Source organism: Giraffa tippelskirchi, chromosome 6, assembly GCF_054371585.1.
Source record: "Giraffa tippelskirchi isolate mGirTip1 chromosome 6, T2T-mGirTip1v1.2.pri, whole genome shotgun sequence".
Lineage (NCBI taxonomy): Eukaryota > Metazoa > Chordata > Mammalia > Artiodactyla > Giraffidae > Giraffa > Giraffa tippelskirchi.
The window spans coordinates 135178825-135201957 of NC_137280.1; the positions used below are offsets into that span (position 1 = coordinate 135178825).

The 23133-nt window shown below is 45.6% G+C and overlaps 2 protein-coding genes across 6 annotated transcripts in view; one reads left to right on the top strand and one right to left on the bottom strand.

The window, feature by feature from the left end:
• SLC36A3 (solute carrier family 36 member 3) overlaps positions 1-23133 on the bottom strand; it is a 76728-nt gene that overhangs the window by 20167 nt on the left and 33428 nt on the right. The window contains exon 11 of one of the 2 annotated variants that reach the window (XR_014055549.1): positions 3257-3331. Coding sequence is in view for 1 of the 2 variants with exons in the window: in XM_081495951.1 (XP_081352077.1) it covers positions 3322-3331 (10 nt within the window). In the remaining variant the exon portion in view is untranslated. Of the gene's footprint in view, positions 1-3144; positions 3332-23133 lie in introns of those variants that run through there. The other variant, XM_081495951.1, reaches the window with a different exon arrangement.
• Positions 2966-22269, top strand: GM2A (ganglioside GM2 activator). 4 transcript variants are annotated; one of them, XM_081495986.1, is made up of 6 exons: positions 2972-3035; positions 4226-4458; positions 16461-16603; positions 19031-19183; positions 20160-20342; positions 20681-22269. In XM_081495986.1, the coding sequence occupies exons 3-6, from the start codon at positions 16490-16492 to the stop codon at positions 20834-20836; spliced, it is 606 nt and encodes a 201-aa protein (XP_081352112.1). In that variant the 5' UTR covers positions 2972-3035; positions 4226-4458; positions 16461-16489; the 3' UTR covers positions 20837-22269. The 4 variants fall into 4 exon arrangements, with proteins under 4 accessions (XP_081352114.1, XP_081352112.1, XP_081352111.1 ...); XM_081495988.1 differs by lacking the exon at positions 16461-16603 and having other exon boundaries at positions 2966-3035; XM_081495985.1 differs by lacking the exon at positions 4226-4458 and having other exon boundaries at positions 3006-3035.

Below are 23133 nucleotides of genomic sequence, written 5' to 3' on the forward strand. Positions count from 1 at the left end.
GACAGGATCCAAGGACAGTAGCAGGACCAGTTCCTATGATGCTTCTTAAAGAAGCAGCTGCTGAGGGAGGGAGCTGGAACCTGGACTGCTGGGGGAGCCCGAGGTCAGGAAGGCCTTGGAAGTTGGGCAAGGTGGGAAGATCAGATCTTCAGGTCACCCCACTGCCACTGTGCCTTTTTCAAGGCACTTTTGCATCTCAAGCACTTGAAAAAGATCAGTGCTCCTGGAAAACTAAAAGCAGTGGGTAGAGCAATCGGGGATTGTTGGGGGTCCAGCTTCTTGCTTCCCAAAGACCTTCCAGCTGGTCTAAGATTCAGGGGTCCAGCATGGCAGGGAGTTTGAGGTCCTCACTGAGGGAGGCTAACACCGGGAGGTAAAGCATGTTGGAGAAAGCACGCAAGGACTTGCTGGGGTAGGGGTCTTGAGGGAATGTACGCTCAGATCCATTGTGACTGTGACTGGGTCCCCTTTCAGACGTGGTCCCCTTTCAGACATGGGGACACTGTCTGATGGCTCAGACAGTTAAGAATCTATCAGCCTGCAATGCAGGAGACCTACGTTCGATCCCTGGGTTGGGAAGATTCCCTGGAGAAGGAAAGGCTACCTATTCCAGTATTCTTGCCTGAAGAATTCCATGGACAGAGGAGCCTGATGGGCTACAAGTCCATGGAGTTTCAAAGAGTTAGACAAGACTGAGCGGCTAATTTTTTTTTTTTTTCAGACACAGAAATTCTTCCTCAAAGGAACCAAGATTGGCATACAAGAGACTTGCATTCTGGTACATGTTGGTGGGAATATAAAATGGTACAGTCGCTATGAAAAACAGTATGGAGGGTTCTCAAAAAATTAAAAAATATGGTAATATAATCACGTAATCTCACTTCTGGGTATATATTCAAAATAATTGAAATCAGGATGGTGAAGAATTATTTGCACTCCTAATGTCCACTGTAACATTATTAACAAAAGCCAAGATATGGAATCAGCCAAAGGTCTGATGACAGATAAATGATCGTATGCATACAATCAAAGTTTAGCTAGCCTTTAAAAAGAAATTCTGCCACTTGGGACAACATGGCTGAACCTGGAAAATATTGTGCTAAGCAAAAAGAACTAGTCACAGAAGGACAAATATTGCATGAATCCACTTATATGAGGTATCTCAAATAGTGTCTTAGAAGCAGAGAGGAGTTCGGTGGCGCCAGAGATTCTGGGGAACAATACAGTGTCTGGAGTTAACAGTAGTATTGTGCACTTGAAAGTTTGTTAAGAGAGTGGATCTCATGGTAAGTGTTCTTGCCACAAAAACAAAACCAACAAAAACAAAAACAAAGGGGAGCAAGGAAAATTTTAGAAGTGATGGACATGTCTATTACCTTGATTGTGGTGATGGTTTCAGGGGTGCATGCATATGACCAAACTCATTCGGTCATATAGATTAAATATGTACAGGGTTTTTTTATTTTGCATATAAAGTACACCCTAAGAAAGTTCTTTCAAAAAAGAGACAGACTTTCATTCTAATCTTTAACTTGATATTGGTTTCCATTTTGACCCTGGATAATTCACATACATTCCCTTCTCAGGCCTCACATCCCCCCACCCGACACTTTACCCAGTGCCAGGCATGGAGTAAGCTCTAGCAAAATCTGTTGAACAAATGTATGAATGGTTGAATTAGCTGAATTGGATCCGAAGTTGGACTGGGATCAGCAGGCTTCAGAGGCTACCTGAACCTCCTGAAATTACATTCACAACTGTACATGTATGAGCAATTCTGTTTTTTCTGGGTAGAAGGTCTGTAGCTTTAATCACTCTTGCCATAATTTACTGAGGATTTGTTATGACAGGCTAAGGTCTGTATATATTTTATCACATTTAATCTTCAGGAACCATGATGGAGGTTGCAGGTGGGGACAGGTGGGGGTTACTATTTCCACTTTACTGAAGTGGAAACTCAGGTTTGGGAAGTGTAAGGACTTGCTTAGGGTCCTGTGCTGGAGTTGAACTCAGGTCCATCACACTCCACAACATAAGCTCTAAACCACCGTGGTAAATTACTACACCTTCTCAAAGAGATCTGTGACCCCAGAAGATGAAGAAAAAACATTCCAGGATCCTGGAATTCTATTTCTCTGCAGGACTGTGGGGAATGGGGAAAAGGGTGGAGGTGGAGGAGGAAGCCAGCCAGCCAGCCAGAGCAGGACAGCACCCACGCCAGCAAGGGCTGCTATTTAGAGCAGCCCCAGAGCCCCCAGAAAGGATGATAAGGGGCAGGGCAGAGAAGAGCAGTTGTAAGAGGAGCCCAGGGAGGGGGGGCTCTCTCCTCCCCCGCCCCTGCTGCCTCCAGCTCACTCTGTCGCCTGATGTCTAAATAAGGCGTAGAGGCACATTCTAGGCAGCTAAAAATAAACTCCGGCTCCCCCTCCTGCCCTTGGGCTCTGGCGACCTCCCCGGTCCCATCAGGACTCCCCTGGTCAGGACCAGCTCTCGGAGCATGGACCCCAGGGTTCTGGTGGGAATGCTTCCCACGGCAATATGACCTGGACCAGAAGTCAGGACCCTGCGCACCAACTCTTGGCTCTGCCCTAACAAACCTGGGCAAGTCTCTCTTTTTCTCTGAACCTCAGTCTCCCCACATGTCAAAAGCAAGCATTAGATGAATGATGTGAAGCCCTGGCATTATTGAATGAATTTCGGGATCCCACACTTTGGGTCAACTTCAGGGTGTGCCCACTGAGGTTATTTAGGGATATCTGTCTTACAGACTTATTTTTAACTTACACAGTTTTTTATTACGATCTGAATTCTCTGCCCATCCTTAACGATTTGAAACATTCACATAAAAATCTGGATTTCCAGCTTCCCTTGAAAAACCAGGTCTGTCCACACTGCGCCAGTGTGTCAGGTAACAAAGATCCCGAATTGGGTAGCGGTCTCCCCCTACTGGCGTCATGAATGTACTACAGGTGGTTGCTGACGGTTACTCATTTCCGCCCAACCCTGCAGGGGGTGACGTGCCTGAAGCAATAGAAGTGAGTACACTGATTGCTGGCGGATTGCATCCCAGGGTTGGGACACTGGCATTGCTCTGCCCAGCAAATGCTTGTTGAATGAATGAATGAATTAGATAGCTCATAGAAATCTTTGGAAACTGTTATTAATATTACCAAACCAACTCAGATCTGCTCCTCCAATGCGCAGGAAAGCCAATATACTGACACGGTGTGGTAGTGAAGAAAAGAACAGCACTTACTGCAGGGTGCCATCGTCGGGAACTGGGAGACAGGCCTCAGAGGTCCACTCCAGTACAGTCACTGACTAGGGGTTTCTGTAAGGGGAGGAACAAAGAGGTTGGAATTAATTATCCTTGTGACATTTCTGTGATATTTCTTAATCGTAATTTCAGGAGGTCAGGATATCTATCTCTGGTTTATGATTCTCGAGCCAGGTGATCCATGGCTCGGGGGTCTATTAGCTCATCTTGCCTCTCGAAAAACAACCTGAGTGTGTACATTAATAATATCTACAATTGGGCTAGTAATTTTGGTACATTAACATGTTATTGACAACAGCAATTTTAGTTATCTGACTCTAGTTGATTAGTGTTCAGTTAGTACAGGCTTGAGGTCAGAGAGGACAAGAAAGAGAATAAAGTTTTGGATAGAGAGGGAATTCAGTTTTAGGGGGACTCAATTTCAATTGCAAAGGCAGACATGAAGGAGTTTTGACCAAGGTGCTGCCCAACTGAAATCTGTTGCATTGTGACCCTGTCCCTGAGTCCATGTCCCGAGCCCTTAGAAGGGACAAAGTTCCTAATACTCTCCCTCTCAATTAGGCATTGCCCTCCTTCCTCATAAGTCAGTGGGGCTGTCCTTGGTTGGAAGGTTACCGGCAAAAACAGCCAAGGTCTGTTTGATTCATACTATCTTGAGAGCCACTTTGGAGGCTAGTGAAGGGCCAAGGGGAGGAGTCAGGAGGAAGGGTAGGAAAGGTTGAGGAGAGCTGTTCAAAGAACAGGCTTTAGGCCAGACTGCCTGGATCCACCCAGCTCCCCTTGGGCAGCTCACTGGAGCCAGATACTTCACAGAACCAAAGGCTGCTGCATCTGCATTGACTTTCAGACATCGTGGAATCCATCCTGCTTCGACATGTAGCAGGGCAATGAGGTGTAGAGTGAGAACCTGGCAACAGCTGAGGCTTTGTCCTTTCTGCTCTGTTTCAGTAAACAGAGGAGGAGGAAATAAGTTCACCAGACGCCTTTCTTGGGAGGAAATAGAGATTCCATCTGTATTCTACCCCTACAACTCAGGGGTGGAGAGAGTGTCTGGTCCTGACCCTGGCTACCCTGTGGTCTCCTGGATAACCCTGGCCTTATTAGCAGCTTCTTAGAAACACAGATTCTTGGACTCTACCCAGACCTGCTGAAGCATAATCTGCATTTTAATGAGATCCCAGGTATTGTGCATGTTTATTACCATTAGAGAAAAGCTGCTTTGTCCAGTAGTTCTCCAAGTTGGCTGCACCTAGGAATCATCTGGGCATTACTTTAAAAAATTGTTGCTGCTTGGGTCCCACCCTGGGGTGCAGCCTGGGCCTGGGCTCGTAGGTGGTTTGCTTAAGGCGCTCCTGGTGATTCCAGTATATAGCCACCACTGAGAATCACAGCTCTAGGCAAAGGCTCTAATGAGATGAAAATTTGGGGGAATGAAAGCAATGCAAATTTGAAAGGGGCGTCCCACCCTGGGCACTCCTGTGGCACCTTCCACAGCCCTGCCGGGCCTGCCTGAGTAGTCCACCCTCTGCTCCCCAAGGCCCTGTCAGGCCTCCAACTGCTTTCATGATTCAGAAGGGTGAAGTGAGAAAGGGGCTGTGCTTTTGCAATGCCAGAGGTATGACCCTGAGTGAGAGGCCAGAAACCTGTATTATCATCCCATTTCTGCTGGGTAGCCTTGGGCAAGGTCTGTCCCTCTCTGGGCTTCAATTTCTTGATCTCTAAAATGGGCTAGCCAAAGGGGATTGAAATGACTTCCAGAGCATTCCTACCAGTTTTCTACAGGTATGTATGTATGTGTTTTTAAAAATTTATTTGTTTTTAATCGAAGGATAATTGGTTTACAGTATTGTGTTGGCTTCTACCAATCATCAACATGAACCAGCTATAGGTCCACCTATGTGTATGTGTGTTTAGTTGCTCAGTCAAGTCCAACTCTTTGCAACCCTTTGGACTGGACTGTTGCCCACCAGGCTTCTCTGTCCATGGGATTTTTCAGGCAAGAATACTGGAGTGGGCCACAATTTCCTCTTCCAGAGGATCTTCCAGACTCGGGGATCAAACCTGTGTCTCCTATATTGCAGGCAGATTCTTTACCAGCTGAGCCATTAGGGAAGCTCAATCTACATGTATAGACAGACTCTCAAAGTTGAAAGGGACCTTGGGGATCATCTAGCTTGATCTTACTTTCTAACAAATGGGGAAACTGAGGCCCAGTAAGGTTAAGGGCATCAGGAAGCTTGCACAAACCTCTCATCCTCATCCATCAGAGGGCAGACAGAATGAAAACCACAATCACAGAAAACTAATCAAAATGATTACATGGATCACAGCTTTGTGTAACTTAATGAAACTATGAGCCATGCCATGTTGGACCACCCAAGATGGACAGGTCATGGTGGAGAGTTCTGACAAAACGTGGCCCACTGGAAAAGGGAATGGCAAACTACTTCAGTATTCTTGCCTTGAGATCCCCATGAACAGTATGAAAAGGCAAAAAGATAGGACACTGAAAGATGAACTCCCCAGGTCGGTAGGTGCCCAATATGCTACTGGAAATCAATGGAGAAATAACTCAAGAAAGAATGAAGAGGCTGAGCCAAAGTGGAAACAAGGCCCAGTTGTGGGTGTGTCTAGTGGCAGAAGTCAAGTCCGATACTGTAATGAGCAATACTGCATAGGAACCTGGAATGTTAGGTCCATGAATCAAAGTAAATTGGAAGTGGTCAAACAGGAGATGGCAAGAGTGAACACTGGCATTTTAGGAACCAGTGAACTAAAATGGATGGGAATGGGCAAATTTAATTCAGATGACCATTCTATCTACTACTGTGGGCAAGAATCCCTTAGAAGAATTGGAGTAGCCATCATAGTCAACAAAAGAGTGTGAAATGCGGTACTGGGGTGCAATCTCGAAAATGACAGAATGATCTCTGTTCATTTCCAAGGCAAACCATTCAATATCACAGTAATCCAAGGCTATGCACCAGCCACTAATGCCAAAGATGAAGAAGTTGAACAGTTCTATGAAGACCCACAAGACCTTCTAGAACTAACACCAAAAAAAGATGTCCTTTTCATCACTGGGAACTGGAATGCAAAAATAGGAAGTCAAGAGATACGCGGAGTAATAGGCAAGTTTGGCCTTGGAGTACAAAATGAAGTAGGAAAAAGGCTAACAGAGTTTTGCCAAGAGAAGGCACTGGTCATAGCAAACATCCTCTTCCAACAACACAAGAGATGACTCTACATATGGGCATCACCAGATGGTCAATACTGAAAACTGATTGATTATATTCTTTGCAGCCTAAGATGGAGAAGCTCTATACAGTCAGCAAAACAAGACTGGGAGCTGACTGTGGCTCAGATCACGAACTCCTTAATGTAAAATTCAGACTTAAATTGAAGAACATAGAGAAAACCACTAGGCCATTCAGGTATGACCTAAATCAAATCCCTTATGATGATACAGTGGAAATGACAAATAGATTCAAGGGATTAGATCTGATAGAATGCCTGAAGAACTATGGATGGAGGTTTGTAACATTTTATAGGAGGCCATGATCAAAACCATCCCCAAGAAAAATAAATGCAAAAAAGGCAAAGTGGTTGTCTGAGAAAGCCTTACAAATAGCTGAGAAAAGAAGAGAAATGAAAGGCAAAGGAGAAAAGGAAAGATATATCCATCTGAATGCAGAGTTCCAAAGAATAGAGGGGAGAGAAGAAAGCTTTCCTAAGTGAATAATGCAAAGAAATAGAGGAAAACAATAGAATGGGAAAGACTAGAGATCTCTTCAAGAAAATTAGAGATACCAAGGGAACATTTCATGCAAAGATGGGCTCAATAAAGGACAGAAATGGTATGGACCTAACAGAAGCAGAAGATATTAAGAAGAGGTGGCAAGAATACACAGAAAAACTGTACAAAAAAGATCTTCATGACCCAGATAACCACAATGGTGTGATCACTCACCTAGAGCCAAACATCCTGGAGTGTGAAGTCAAGTCGTCCTTAGGAAGCATCATTATGAACAAAGCTAGTGGAGGTGGTGGAATTCCAGCTGTGTTATTTCAAATCCTAAAGGATTATGCTGTTAAAGTGCTGTAGTCAATATGCCAGCAAATTTGGAAAACTCAGCAGTGGCCACAGGACTGGAAAAGGTCAGTTTTCATTCCAATCCCAAAAAAGGGCAATGCGGAAGAAAGTTCAAAGTACCACACAAGGGCACTCATTTCACATGCTAGCAAAGTAACGTTCAAAATTCTCCTAGCTAGGCTTCAACAGTACATGAACTGAGAACTTTCAGATGTACAAGCTGGATTTAGGAAAGGCAGAGGAACCAGAGGTCAAATTGCCAACATCTGCTGGATCATAGAAAAAGCAAAAGAATTCCAAAAAGATATCTACTTCTTCTTCATTCATGCTAAAGCCTTTGACACTGTGGATCACAATAAACTGTGGAAAATTCTTAAAGAGATGGGAATACCAGACCACATTATCTGCCTTCTGAGAAACCTGTATTCAGGTCAAGAAGCAACAGTTGGAACTGGAAATGGAACAGACTGGTTCCAAATCAGGAAAGGAGTATGTTAAGGCGGCATATTGTCACCCTGCTTATTTAACTTATATGTGAAGTACATCATGTGAAATGCCAAGGTAGATAAAGCACAATCTGGAGTCAAGATTGCCGGGAGAAATATCAATAACCTCAGATGTGCAGATGACACCACCTTTATGGCAGAAAGCAAAGAAGAATTAAAAAGCCTCTTGATGAAAGTGAAAGAGGAGAGTGAAAAAGCTGGCTTAAAACTCAACATTCAAAAAATTAAGATCATGGCATCTGATCCCATCACTTCATGGCAAATAGGTGGGGAAACAATGGAAACAGTGACAGACTATTTGGGGGGGGGGCTCCAAAATCACTGTGGATAGTGATGGAAACCATGAAATTAAAAGATGTTTGCTCCTTGGAAGAAAAACTATGACAAACTTGGACAGCGTATTAAGAAGCATCACTTTGCTGACAAAGGTCCATATAGTAAAATCTATAGTAGTCATGTTTGGATGTGAGAGTGGATGTGAGAGCTGACTGAAGATGTAGGTAACCCAGAGCAACGGAAAATAATCTTTGCCTATAGACAGTCATTTTTTGTCCTGTGAATTGTTAAATTGACTTCTCTCCCCCACTATGGAAGAGGCTAATTTTGCCTCCATGTGTACTTTTATCTCAATTCGTGATCCATACTTAGGGATACTCATACTCTCAAAAGTATGAGAGTTATGATTTTACCTTTTTAAAAATTTAAAAAGAATAATAAGAATAGTCAAGATTTAAAACCAGTTCAGCTCAGTTCAGTCGCTCAGTCGTGTCTGACTCTTTGCAACCGCATGGACTGCAGCATGCCAGGCCTCCCTGTCCCTCACTATTTCCTGGTGTTTGCCCAAATTCAAGTTCATTGAATCGGTGATGCCATCCAACCATCTTATCCTCTGTCGCCCTCTTCTTCTGCCTTCAATCTTTCCCAGCATCAGAGTCTTTTCTAATGAGTCAGCTCTTTGCATCAGGTAGTCAAAGTACTGGAGCTTCAGCTTTAATATCAGTCCTTCCAATGAATATTCAGGGTTGATTTCCTTTATGATTAACTGGTTTGATCTCCTTGCTATCCAAGGAACTCTCAAGAGTCTTCTACAGCAGCACAGTTACAAAGCATCAGTTCTTTGGCTCTCTGCTTTCTTTATGGTCCAACTCTCACATCCATACATGACTACTGGAAAGACAATAATAGCTTTGACTAGACAGACCTTTGCTTTTTAATACACTGTCTAGGTTTGTCATAGCTTTCCTTCCAAGAAGCAAATGTGTTCTAATTTCATGGCTGCAGTCACCATCTGCCATGATTTTAGAGCCCAAGCGGAGAAAATCTGTCACTGCTTCCACTTTTTCCCCTTCTATTAGCCATGACATGATGGGACCAAATGCCATGATCTTAGTTTTTTTTCGACAATGAGTTTTAAGCCAGATTTTTCACACTCCTCTTCTTGTATCTCCTCACATCTAGAAAAGCACTAAAATCCTTCATGGTGATGACTGTTCCTTATGACGAGCAAAAGCTTCAGGAGACTAGCAGAAATCTTCTGGAAAGATATGTGCATGACTGCATGTATTCCCCCTTCACCAAAATCTCATACATACTGACCTTCCCTGCTGCTTCTTTGGAGCAGTTTCTCAGAGCTATCTGAGGTGCTGCAGTCCTTGGGCTGCAGTCCTCATTTTGCCCCCAATAAAGCTTAACTTGAAACTCTCAAATTATGCACTTTTCCTTTTAAGTAGACACCTTCAAGTTGTTCTACAGGAAGCAAGGTTTGCTTTGTTTCCAGTCACTGTGTCTCTGGCCTTCCACAATTGCATCCAAAGCCCTTCAGTTGGAGATGTCAGGTACTCTAATCCCCAAGGAATGTGCCTGTTCATTGAGAGGTTCTTCTAGGTGGCCAGGAGATTTGGCCTTTAATTGCCCAAGACCCCACTGACATCTAACAAGCTGTGGAAAATTCTTAAAGAGATGGAAATACCAGACCACCTTACCTGCCTCCTGAGAAATTTGTACGCAGGTCAAGAAGCAACAGTTAGAACCGGACATGGAATAACAGACTCGTTCCAAATTGGGAAAGGAGTAAGTCAAAGCTGTATATCATCACTCACCTTATTTAACTTATATGTGGAGTAAATCATGTGAAATGCTGGGCTGGATGAAGCACAAGCTGGAATCAAGATTGCTGGGAGAAATATCAATAACTTCAGATGTGCAGATGACACAACATTTATGGCAGAGATCGAAGAGGAACTAAAGAGTCTCTTGAACAAAGTGAAAGAGGAGAGTGAGAAAGTTGACTTAAAACTCAACATTCAAAAAGCTAAGATCATGGCATCTGGTCCCATCACTTCATGGCAAATAGATGCGGAAGAAATGGAAACAGTGACAGACTTTATTTTCTTGGGCTCCAAAATCACTGCAGGTGGTGACTGCAGCCATGAAATTAAAAGACACTTGTTCCTTGGAAGAAAAGCTATGACCAACCTAGACAGCATATTAAAAAGCAGAGACATTACTTTGCCAAAAGAGATCTGTCTAGTCAAAGCTATGGTTTTTCCAGTAGTCATGTACGGATGTGAAAGTTGGACTATAAAGAAAGCTGAGCGCCAAAGATTTGATGCTTTTGAACTGTTGTGTTGGAGAAGACTCTTGAGAGTCCCTTGGACTGCAAGGAGATCAAACCAGTTAATCATAAAGGAAATCAGTCCTGAATATTCATTGGAAGGACTGATGCTGAAGCTGAAACTCCAGTACTTTGGCCACCTGATGTGAAGAACTGACTCATTAGAAAAGATCCTGTTTCTGGGAAAGATTGAAGGCGGGAGGAGAAGGGGATGACAGAGGATGAGGTGGTTGGATGGCATCACTGAGTCGATGGAAATGAGTTTGAGCAAGCTCCAGGAGTTGGTTATGGACAGGGAGGCCTGGAGTGCTGCAGTCCATGAGGTCGCAAAGAGTCAGACATGACTAAATGACTGAACGGAACTGATTGACGTCTTGTGTGAAGGAGTGTGCCTGAGGCTGAGGGAACGGAGTCTTGAGGAGCTGGAAGGACATAGTGTAGGGCTGCACTCTGCAGTCCTGCAATCCTTGCCATTGCCTAGCTCTGAGACTGAAGAAGGAACCCTGAAGGAGTCAGAGACACAGACATCAATTATTGGATAAGGAATCTTATAAATCAGAGGCAAAGGACCTGGAACGATCCCTCACTGAGTACCAATGGCAAAAGGCATGACACAGCTGCAATCTCCACTACACAGGGGAGGAGGAGGCTATTAGTTGCAGTGGACATGATGTCAAAAGGGCTCCTTGGATGCCAAGGGGACTTGTAACTCACCTCTCCCACAGCTCTTTGGGTAGGCAATCCTTGCAGGCAGTCACTGTTTCCTGTGGATGATTGAACATGCTGGAGCTGTTCTGGTTAGAGGACTAGAAAATTATTAGCTTGATCACGAAGGCTTCTTAGGTGGCTCATTGGTAAGGACTCTGCCTGCCAATGCAGGAGAGGAAGGAGACGTGGGTTTGAACCCACTCCAGTATTCTTGCCTGGAAAATCCCATGGACAGAGAAGCCTGGTGGGCTACAGTCCATGGGGTTGCAAAGAGTCGGACACAACTGAGCACGAACATGCACACCAGCTGATCATGCAGGTAACTGCTGATTAAAATTTCACCTTATACATATATATAAGGGAATATTAACCATTAAAAAACAACCATTTGCAGCAACATGAATGAACCTAGAGACTGTAATACTGAGTGAAGTAAGTCAGCCAGAAAAAGAGAAATATCTCATGATATCCCTTATATGCAAAATCTAAAAAAAATATGATACAAATGAACTTATTTACCAAACAGAAACAGACTCATTGACTTAGAGAAAGAACTTATTGTTACAGGGACTGGGGTGGATAGTTTGGAACTTACATGTACACACTGCTATATTTAAAATGGATAATCAACAAGGACCTACTGTATAGTGCAGGGGAACTCTGCTTAATACTCTGTTATAATCTAAATGGGAAAAGAATTTGAAAAGGAGTGGATACAATATATGTATAACTGAATCACTCTGCTTTACTCCTGAAGCTATCAAAATACTGTTAATCAACTTTACTCCAATATAAAATTAAAAACTTTTAAAATAAAATAACTTTCACTTTAGGAAGGGGAGATAATCATGCAGGTAATGTAAGGGTGAGGCAGGGCCAGATTGGGCAGGGGATATACAGAAGCAAGAGAGGAGCCATCATATGGGGCCTGACCATTCAAGTGGATAATAGGGTAGTGGGGCCTTGACAGGTGCAAAGAGGAAGCAGGAATGATGCTGGAAGAGAGTTGTGCAGCCCCTTTCTGGCTTCCTGGTGAGGCTCCAGGGCATCCACCACCTACACATCCACCAAGGAGCACAGTCCCAAGGACACCTCTGATACCTCTTTGAGAACAGCTTCGGGAGAAGTGTATTCTAGTTTTGTTCCTGCTATGTGACATTGGGAGCTTCCCCAGTGGCTCAGTGGTTAAGAATCTGTCTGCAATGCAGGAGCTGCAGGAGACTTGGGTTCGATCCTTGGGTTGGGAAGATCCCCTGGAGGAGGCATGGCATGACATTGCATATCTTGGTATGGCAACCCACTCCAGTATTCTTGCCTGGAAAATCCCATGGACAGAGGAGCCTGGTGGGCTACATACAGTCTACAGGGTCGCAAAAAGTCGGACGCAACTGAAGTGACTTAGAATGCATGCATGTGACATTAGACAAGGTCTCTCACTCAAGGGGCCTGAAATTTCACTTGTGTATTATGAAGAGGTTGTGCTAGATGAGAGAGGGAAGGAGTTATCAGAATGGGAGGAAGGTGTGCAATTACAAAAGCATACTAAAAGATCAGGTGAAATCTGGAGCTTAGTTAATACATCAATGTGGGTTCTTAGTTTTTATAAAAAATACCCTGTATCTTAATGTTAACAATGGGGGAAACTAGGAGAGAGTTTTGTGCTATTTTGGCAACTTTTCTGTAATGTAAAATTAATTCCAAAATAAAATATTTCTTTTAAAAGATGATTAGGTTGTTTTAAATTCTATTCATGCCTTCATTTATTCAATAAAGATAGATTGCCTATTATGTGTCAGACACTGGGTACACATTACCAGTGACCATAAGCCATGGTTTTACCCCCTGTGGGGTTTACAATCTAGTGGTAATTTGGCAGGAATAGTATACCTACTGCTTTTTTAAAAAATCGAACCTGAACTACAAAGTGTAATAGCTTAAGGAAATCTTGGCTGATGAGATATATATAAGCAGAATCCCTGCTCTATCAGTTCTTAGTCGTGTGACTTTGGCAAAGCTAACTTACCTTATCGTGTATGTTTCTTCAGTGGTAAAATGGAGCAAAAAAATAGAGTCCCTATTTTACCGTGCTTGGTATGCATTAAAGCACTTAATAATTGCTATTTATCATTATAATAATTATTAAAAAAACAGTGATTTGTAACGCGGCTATGGGGAAGAGTAGTATAGACAGGGAGCAAGACATTTTTGTCAAGAAAGACTTGGATGTGAAAATATGATGGTGCTTCAGGTAGTGACGGTAACAGCGGTGAGTTCAGAAGCAACAGCCCCGCCCCTCCCTCGCACTCTGGCCCACCCCGAGTCAAGTTCCGCCCCTCCTCGCCCCGCCCCGCCCCTTTCCTCCTCAGGAAGGCGGGGCCTGACGCCCATGCATAAACCGAGGGCCTAAACGAGGAACCTCTAGGGGGCGGGGCCGGGAGAGTTCTGTCCAATCCCCGGCCCCGAAATCTCAGATCCGGAGGGGGCGGGGCACATTGGGAAGTGGCCGCATTCAGCTTTGCATAGCAATACACATCTTTCCATAACTAATACTGGCAGGTATTTAACAGAGTCGTCGCCTCCAAGAACCTGCAGTTAACCAGGCGAGGACCCACCCTTTACAATGACCCCCCTGTTGCAGGCTCCCTTCCTGATCTCCCTGGGCTTGCTTCTTGCCGGCCCAGCGCTTCCTGCACGCATTCTCCAGAACCGGGTGAGTGCTCTCTCCTTTAGGAGGCTGCTGCCAGCATCCCTGCCTAGCTCGGGCTGTGCGGCTTAGGGTGGGATAAGGAGGTGGCCTCTCCGGTCTCTAAAATTACTTTTTTGCAGTAGAACTTCCCAAGGTCACTAATCGTGGGACTCTGAGTGGGTCCTTTTCTCTCTGCGCGTTTCAGTTGGGTTTCGTTTTCCCTATCTGGCCGTGCTCTGCTCCAGGCTGTTTTGGAAGGATTAATCTCACTCCCTCCTGTACTCTCCTGTCCCCTTTCCAAATGTCTGAGTGAAATTTTGCAGAATTGCAAGACCAATTCTCTACTCCCAGGCTCAAGAGACTTAGCCCCATTTACATGTCCCCTCTTTTACCCCATGAGAAGGCCTGGCACCCAACTGCTCCCCTCTGTACTTCTCTGAGGCTGCCTGTTCTGGTGGGTGGGTGGTTCTGAGAGGCTCTTCAGGCCAGAAGGTCCAGACTTGCCCCTCTGGCAACAAAGCTGCAGCCCTGCTCCTGGGTGTGAGTCATGGAGAGACTCCAGCTTACAAATTTCCCCCTTGTCTTCTCAGTCACTGTGCTCCAGACCCTTGGGAAAGGGAAGTTCTATCATTCTGAGAAGTCGAGAAGCCTAATTCCATGGCCTCTGCTGCACAGCTAGGGGTCAGACACTTGATATCTCTGGCAGCAAAGAGAGAGGCCCAGCCTAGGTACCCTCCCTCCAACCAGCTTGGAAATGTTTGTCAGAGCCAGGAATAGGGCGGTATGGGGGAAAGAGGAATAGGACTAGGAGGCTTGGCTTCTGATCCCTCCTCTATCTCTAATCCATGGGCGTGGCATTTGGACTCCTTAAGCCTTGGTCTCCTGGTCTGTAAAATGGGCTTGATAATACCAGCTTGCCTTTCTCAGTGGTTGTGGATGAAGGGAAATGCTTCCCTGGATAGAAAAGCTCTTAAACCTTAAACTCAGAAAGTGATAGAAGCCAGTGTGCTCAGTCTCACCCTCCCCAGGGGCAAAGAGTCTATTTTGCCAATTGAATGGAGGAGGAAAGAGCTCTTGGCTTTATTGTCCCAGAGAATTCACAGTTAGTCGCTGAGTGTAGGTTGAGAATGTTTCTCTGGGCTCCAGATCTGACCACTATGGGGTGGAATCCAGCTAAGGCTGGAACTTTCCCTGTGTCCCCACTCTCCTTCATATCTTGGCTGTGGTTGCCATCCCAGACCCGAGTGTCTTAGGTTGGCAGTTTTGGAGAGGCCATGAGACATCAGGGAGTTAACCCACCTTACCCAGCCCCAGGGAGGATGGTGCTCATCTGAGATTCCACAGTAAGGGGTACTTCTTTCCATCCTTATCTTCTATCATTTGGGTTTTCTCTGGGCTCATGTGATTTGGAACCCTGACCCTGAGGCCCTGGGCCACATGAAGGCTTGGGGTGACAGTAAGCAGTGAGCATCAGGAAACCAGTTTGAGTTCCAGTTCCTCTTCTAGCATTAACTGGGTCTCATGGCCCTAGGCTATGGTGAGCCTTAGATAACAGGGGAGAATGTCTTGCCCCAGGCTGGGCATACAATAGGTGCTTAATAGACAATCTGATACTGTCTGATATCATTTACTATGCACACACTATATGCTGTGTGTTGAGCCACGTGTTTTTTTTCCCCTAATAAGCTCATTTTAGGGGAATAATTCTAGACTTACAGAAAAGTTGCAAATAAAGTATAGAGTTCCCACATACCCCTCACTTGGTTTCCCCTGCTAACATCTTGTATTACCATGGTGGGGCTTCCCCGGTGGCTCAGTGGTAAAGAAACCACCCATCAATGCCGGAGACACAGGTTTGATCCCTGGGTCAGGAAGGTCCCCTGAAGGAGAGCATGGCAACCCACTCCAGTATTCTTGCCTGGAGAATCCCATGGACAGGGGAGCCTGGCAGGCTACAGTCCATGGGGTCGCAGAGGCGGACACAACTGAAGCAATTTAGCACGCACGTACACTTGCATTACCATGGTACGTTTGTCAAGACTGAGAAACCAACAGAGGTACGTTACCACTAGCTAAGCTCTTAGACTTACATTTGGATTTTACCAGTTTTCCCGCTGATGTCCTCTTTCAGTTCTAGGATCTAGGCTGGGGCACCACGTGTTGTCCTGTTGCTCCAGCCTCCTCTGGTCTGTGACAGTTTCTCAGTCGTGTGTTTTCACGGCTGTGACAGTGTTGAGGAGTTGGGACCTCAAAAATTTGTATACTTTATGTTTACAAACGTCTCACTTACCGTAGTAGCCCTGTGAGAAGATGTAATTATGCCCACTTATTAGATGAGAAAATAGAGCCTCAAGAGGGGTCACCTGACCCCTGTTCTCAGCTAGTAAGAGTGGCTGCAGTGTGGTTTTAATCCAGGTCTGTGACTTGGATCCATATTTCTGCATCCACCGCTGTACCTTTGCCCTCTTCCATATGCTGCTTCTTCCCATATGTTAGCCTGGGCTGGGATGACAGATATCTGGTGCCAGGTCTGCCCTTAGTGGGCACTGCTAAAGCATCATACCTCCTTCTCCTAGTGAGCCTGGACTTGGCTGCAGAATTCATTATGACAGAAGCCTCTAGTCAGTCATCGAGAAATCACTTTGTTAAGTCTCCCCAGGGACTGGGGGAAGGAAAAGCAGGATATTTTGGACACTTCAACCTGGAATCAATCCTCATGGTGAGTCAGGATGCCTTGGCATCTGTGAAAGCGGCTCTAGGAAATGGTCAGTCCGCCTACCTCCCCTCGAGCCCAACCCTTAATCCCAGGCACTCTCTCATTTGATATTGGCCTCCTAACTGGTCTCCCCTTTCCAAACAGGGCCCTCTGCAATCCATTCTCAACCATAAACCAGAGCAGGGCACTCTCCTGCAATGGCATTCCATTGCATTTATAGGAAATCCAGCCTCCTGATGATGACCTATGAGGGCTTGCATTTATTAAACGACCCTGCCGCCACTCAACCCTTATCTAGGTGCCTTGTCCATTATATCTAGCCCACTGGCCTTGTAGGGCCCAGAGCAGTTGAGTGTCTTCCCAACGCAGGGCGCATGTTCCTTTGCTCCTGTTCCCTCTGCCTGAACATTCTTTCAGTACATGCATGGCTGGCTCCTCATCTTGCAGGATTATCCCTTCTCAGCACCCTATTTAAGTGAGTCCTTTGTTACTCTTAACATGACCCTCTGTTTGTTTCATTTATGGCACCCAGAGATCATAGTGGGTAATATTTATTTACATTAGACTGTAAGCTCCTCACTGCAGCGCAGGCACATCTCTAATTGTTTACCTCTATGAATAGCGCTTGGCCCCGGACCTGTGAACATTGCTCCATAAATATCTGTGGAATAAACACTGAAGGAAACATTTGTTGGTACCTACCCTTAGGGGCTGTGGGGAACACAGGGATGAATCAGGCCTTTCTTAGTCATGGTCTGATGCTTCATTCCAAGGAACTGAAGCCCATTCCAAGAAGCTCAGGTAAAGGGAAGTTTATTCCAGGTATACAAGGAATCTGATGGAACTAATGGCAGGAAGCAGGGGCTGGGATGTCTAATGGCTATCATTTAGGGAGCCAGCTCATGCTTTGTGTCTGGCATTCAGTTGTGAGCTTTATGTATTACATGCTGTCACCCTCGCAACAAGTCTGAGAGGAAAGCAGAAATGACTCCACTTAAAAGATGAGGAAACTGCAGCTCCAAAGGGGAAACTGGCCTACAGAATCACATGATTTGGTGGTCAAGCTAGGATTTCAAGCCATGTCTACTGACTAAAGCCTTGATGTACCCCATGTCTCACTCCAAAACCAGGCTCTTGCCCACTCTCCTGCACTGCCTATTTAGATAGGGGGCAGGGGAAGGGGCGACTCTATCTGTTCTCTTTTCCACAGACCAGCAGAGCCCTTAGTTCTTGACCTTTTGACTTGGTCATGAGTCTGTGTTCTGGCTCCATCTTAAAGTTTATGACCCCAGGACTGCTCAAAGCCCAAAATCCTCTGAGTGATTTTGCCTCTGTCTTACTTCCCAAATTGGAGGCAGAGAGAATCTGTCAGCCTAGTCTGTGTTAGGTATTGTCTTCTGGTCCACCTACCTGTGGCTGTGTTGATGATGGAGGTTGACTTGGGGATGTGGGGACTGGCAGGTTTTCCTTCTAAGATAGGATGTGCATGGGGGAACTACTGAAAGTCTCTCACAGATGGCCTTCAGATGAGATGTGTGTGGGGGAAATACTGAAAGTCTCTCATAGATGGCCTTCAGGGGGCTGGGAAAAGTGCGAGTGGGTGGGCAGAGCCTGCCGGGTGTGGGGAGTGTGGTCACAGACAGGGTTCTGTGGGAGTGGGGAGGTAGTGGTCATTTGTAGTTGGACATGATGGTGGAGTCAGGAATCAGGAGACCTCTTGGGGGATGTGGAGGAGGAGGAGGATATGGCTCAGCAGAGGGGAGGGGGATGACTTGGGGTGTGGTACCAGGCAGGGCCTGAGCAGTGGGATGGGAGTAAGAATGCACAAGTTAGGATTGGGAAGTTTGCTCTCTAGGGATTGTTCATCAACAAGTGGCCCCCTGGGGATCTTTTCATGTGCGTCCTAGTCCCTCCCTGAGTTAACTGTCCCTCCTTGAGGGTGCGGTGTTCCATGCTGTTATGTTCCCCATTGTTTTGTGTTCCTTATTGTTCCTGGTCCTGGATTGGGCCCGAGGTGTGACGTGAATCAGGTTCTGGGCATGGGCTGTAAAGGTGAATCTTCCAAAAACTTCCCTCGGAGAAGATGCCAAGACTAGCAGGAGAGGTGGGTGGAGCAGGGGGGTGAGGGATCAGAGAAAGTGGATATGGCTAGTCTCCTATTCTGAAGTTCAGGGTCTGTGATATTGTCCTCTATAGTTCATGGCACACATTTGGGAGATTGTCTTTTAAGTCTTTTAGTTGAGTCCTGCCTACAAAATGGTAGGACCAGAGTTATCGTAGCTTTACAGATGTGGCATTGCAGATGAAGCTCAGAGCCAGCAGGTACCTCATCCATGGGCACACGGTCAGTAACCGCTCTGTTAATTCTTCTAACCTTTTGTCAACGCTTCTTTTCTTTCCTTGCTGCTATATCGTCCTTGGCTCTCCCAGCTGGGTAGCTTTTCCTGGGATAATTGCGATGCAGGGAAGGACCCTGCGATGATCAACAGCCTGACTCTGGAACCTGACCCCATTGCCATTCCGGGGAACTTGACCATCACTGCTGAGGCCAAGACCAGTGCTGTCCTCAGTGATCCTCTGAAGGTGAGCCCAGGGTCAAGGAGGCACTGGAAGGAAGGTGCTGTGGGCCAAGGGCGGCCTAGTGAGGCATGTACACTCAGGGAACTTAATACTTTTGGAATCCTGGAATCCCAGAGCAGCAAAAACAACATAGATTTGTTTAAATGTCCTTTCATAAGTTTGCCTTTTGTATTTTTGTTTCAGAGTAACCAGTTCATTCATTCCTGCTGCCTGTTTTGGGGGTGGATATTTGTTTTTATACAAAACAACAGAGGCTTTCTGTGTATCCATGGCAATTATACATATCATAGTCCTTTCCTCATTGCTACCTTTATACCATATGCTTATATGCCTTCAGCCTGTCCTGGTGCAGATCTATTCTGGCACCAGTTTCCACTGGACTCTTTAAAAGGTTTTCTGATTTGGAATCTGTGTCCCTGAAACTGCCCTTTGACTTCGTTAATCACAGCCCCTACCTCATATGTTTCTGAGCTATTATTGAATTAGTAACATGGAGAGTGCTTTGCACAGGGCCTGGCAAACAAGGCCAGCTCAGTACACATTCAGTCAGTTCAGTTCAGTCACTCAGTCGTGTCCGCTCTTTGCGACCCCATGGACTGCAGCATGCCAGGCCTCCCTGTCCATCACCAACTCCCGGAGTTTACCCAAACTCATGTCCATAGTTAGCCAATTAGCAGTTACATGACAAGTGCATTTCACCTTCAACCAATGGATAGTGAATACCTAAAGAATGCTAGGACGGTGTGTTCAGTGCAGGGGGAAAGCAAAGTCACATCTGATTATTAATGGTCTGCCGTGAGCACAGGAAAGGATAATATTGGGGCATGTGCCACAATATTGTCATTTCTGGATCAGAGTATTGCCAAGATCCCATCCAATTAAAAACCTGTGTTAAAAGAAAATGCTGACCTTTGAAAGAGGCAGGGGAACTGGTTTGTCTGCCTTGGAATTGTACATTTTTCCCAATTCTCTTCACCAGGTGGAATTAACTGTGGAGAAGCACATAGCCGGCTTCTGGGTCAAAATCCCATGTGTGGACAACATTGGTAGCTGCACCTATGACAACTTCTGTAATATACTTGAAATGTTAATTCCCATTGAGGAACCCTGCCCAGAACCACTGCACACCTATGGGCTTCCCTGTCACTGTCCCTTCAAAGAAGTAAGTACAGGGAGGGGAGAGCATTTCCCAATGACTGGAGTAGAGACGTGGCATTGGGAGACATTCTCTTGCAGACCTGGACATCTGTGGGTGTAATTTGACCCGATCTATCCTGAATCACTTACCTTTGGGGGGCCTTGGTTTATCCATCTGTGAAACGGGAGACTTGATGCTCGATCTGACCTCCAGTGCCCTTCTGCTATCACATTCCATGCTCCACATGACTCTTAGGAGAGTGGGAAGAGGGGCAGTTCTCAGCTGCAAACTTAGAGGTCACTCCAGGAGAGAGTCCCGTCTGTAGGCTCCCACTGACCTGTAGTCCACTGGCTTTCCCACAGGGTGCCTACTCACTGCCCAAGTCTGACTTCATGCTGCCCGACCTGGAGTTGCCCAGCTGGCTCAGCACGGGGAACTACCGCCTGCAGACCATCCTGAGCAACAGCGGGAAGCGGCTGGCTTGTGTCAATATCACCGCCTCCCTTAAAGGCAAATAAGTTGGCACCTGCCACTGCAGAATGAAGAGGGTGTGAGGAAGGCATCCTTTTCCTCTGTCTTACGTTGGCCAAGGCCAGATTCTACTCTCTGTCCTTTCTCAAGCCCTTTTCTACAATGATGATGTCCCCCCGCTGAAAGTCATCTTACGCCACCTACTGAGTTTTTAACTGTGGGCCAGCAGCCCTGACCTAAGGAAGGATGAGCCTGGTGGTTTCTGACAGCCCAGGACACCTACTGGGGTGGCTGCTGCACTTTCAGCCTCACCCCCATGGCTTTCTCTTTAAGAGCTTAACTCATTTTCTAAGGAGGCTAACATGTTTTAGGACCCCCACGTTCAGAGTGACCCAATCTTGGTCTCCTGAAGTACCTTTATGATTTTTCTCATTGATTTTTTTATGTGTGTCACTGACCTAAAAGCAGAGTGAAAGTACTAACAGTTTTCATTTTACTCCCACTCCCTCTTACAAGGAAGGGTCTGAAGGAGTTTATCTAAATCTATTCCTCTGTTAACTTCTATAATGTAGTGTTCTTTTTCTAGACTTGCCCAATTAACAGTGGGGCGTAGCGTATCCTGGAGAGGCAGGGCATGTGAGAGAACAACTGAGAATGCTCTGTGTATTTAAGATAGTCTGCAAATTCAGGTGCTTTCAGGGCAAAGCGCGGGACATCCGTGAGTGACGAGGACCACGAGAAGCATGTTGTTTCCAGGCATATCTTGCCTTTGTACAATAGCACTGATCCAAGGCAGGTGCTGCCCCATCTTGAGCTGGGGCTCTAATCAGGGATGTGGAGACTGGGCTGAGTTGGAAAGGGTACTTCCAGTCTGTAGGGGCAGTTGCTGTCCAGCTATTGCCAGTGAGTTAACAGGAGACTGTGGGCCCAGCAATACCAAATATTCTCAACATTTTTCCCCTCAAGAGGCCAGAAATCCAGACTTTTATATGACATCCATTTTTAAATATTGAGAGTGAATTTTTTTTTTTAAACACTGCACAGGCAGAAGGGGCCAAACAGACTTGTCAGTAGGGAAATCTGGCTCTTGGGAGGCCAGTTCGTGGCCTTGGATGTAAGAACACGCATGCCTTGTCCTTTTAATCTTGAGACAACTCTAGCATTGTTTCTCCTTCTGTGGGGCTGAATCCATACTGCCTGACCTGGCAGGCTCCTCAGATGCTGGGGGAGTGGAGTGGCCTCAGAGTTAAGAGCTCAGGGCCTCCTGCCCTGGCCCAGAGTGCTGTCAGGGTGAGGGAGGCAGAGCCTGAAGAGGTGGCCCCACCAGCAGCCATTCTGTGGAGCAGGAATCCAGTGATGAGAGGTGGACTTACATCAGGTGCCTGGGTTTATTCATCGTCCTGTCCTCCTATGACCAGCCCCAGGTTCCGGGCTCACACAAAGCCTGGAATGGTAATAAATCTTTTTGACTTGCTGAGAATTCCTCCTTTGTTGTGGCTGCATATTTTCTTCCACTGATCACATCTCAGGATTTCCAGAGCTCGTTTACTGGGTTGTTCCTGCTGGAAGAGTTTATAGCAGCAGGACGAGAGCTGAAGCAATGCCAGGGACTGACTTCTGTTTCTGTCTTGTGTGCTGCTTAGTATCTCTGCTTCATTCTGTCCCAGCACCATTCAGCTTCCTTGTTTTTTTTTTTTTTTTTTTTTTACCTTCCGCCTCACAGTATGGCCTCTCCAACCTTTATTTCCCCTCCTGGATCTTTGGGCATTATTCTCACAGACATATTTTAGTTCACATCCTTGCACAGAAGGACGTTCAGTAGTTCGGTTAGTCTTTGTGTATGCTGTGCTTTCGGCTCAGATGCTCCTCCAAGTCTTGTTGAGGGGTGGCGAATGGTGAGAATCTCAAATCACAGAGCAAAGTGAACTTTTTAACAAATGGTGCTGAGCCAAATGGAAAGCCGTTTGAAAAAAAGTTGAAATTGGATCCATACTTAATGCCATAGGAAAGAATAAACTTCAAATGAGTCCAGGGTCTAAGTATTAAAAATGAAACCATACAAATACTAAAAAGAAACATGGGTGAAATGTCCAGAGAAAATAAACACTGATAAAGTTGACTGCATGAGAAATAATGTGCTTGGCAAGAGACACAGTCAAAAGACTGGAAGAAAATATTTATAGCACATATCATAGACAAAAGGTTAATAATATTCCTACTATAAAGAATGAAGTATCAAGGGATCAAAAACCTGATAGAAAAATTGGGAAAATAAACGAACAGATAAACTCTCACATAAAGATATAAAAATGACCCTTAAACATAATAAGATGTTGAAACTCAC

Coding starts and splice junctions, on each gene's coding strand:
- GM2A (XM_081495985.1), top strand. Junction 16,604..19,030: donor ACCTGGAATCAATCCTCATG/GTGAGTCAGGAT, acceptor TGGCTCTCCCAG/CTGGGTAGCTTTTCCTGGGA. Junction 19,184..20,159: donor TCCTCAGTGATCCTCTGAAG/GTGAGCCCAGGG, acceptor TCTCTTCACCAG/GTGGAATTAACTGTGGAGAA.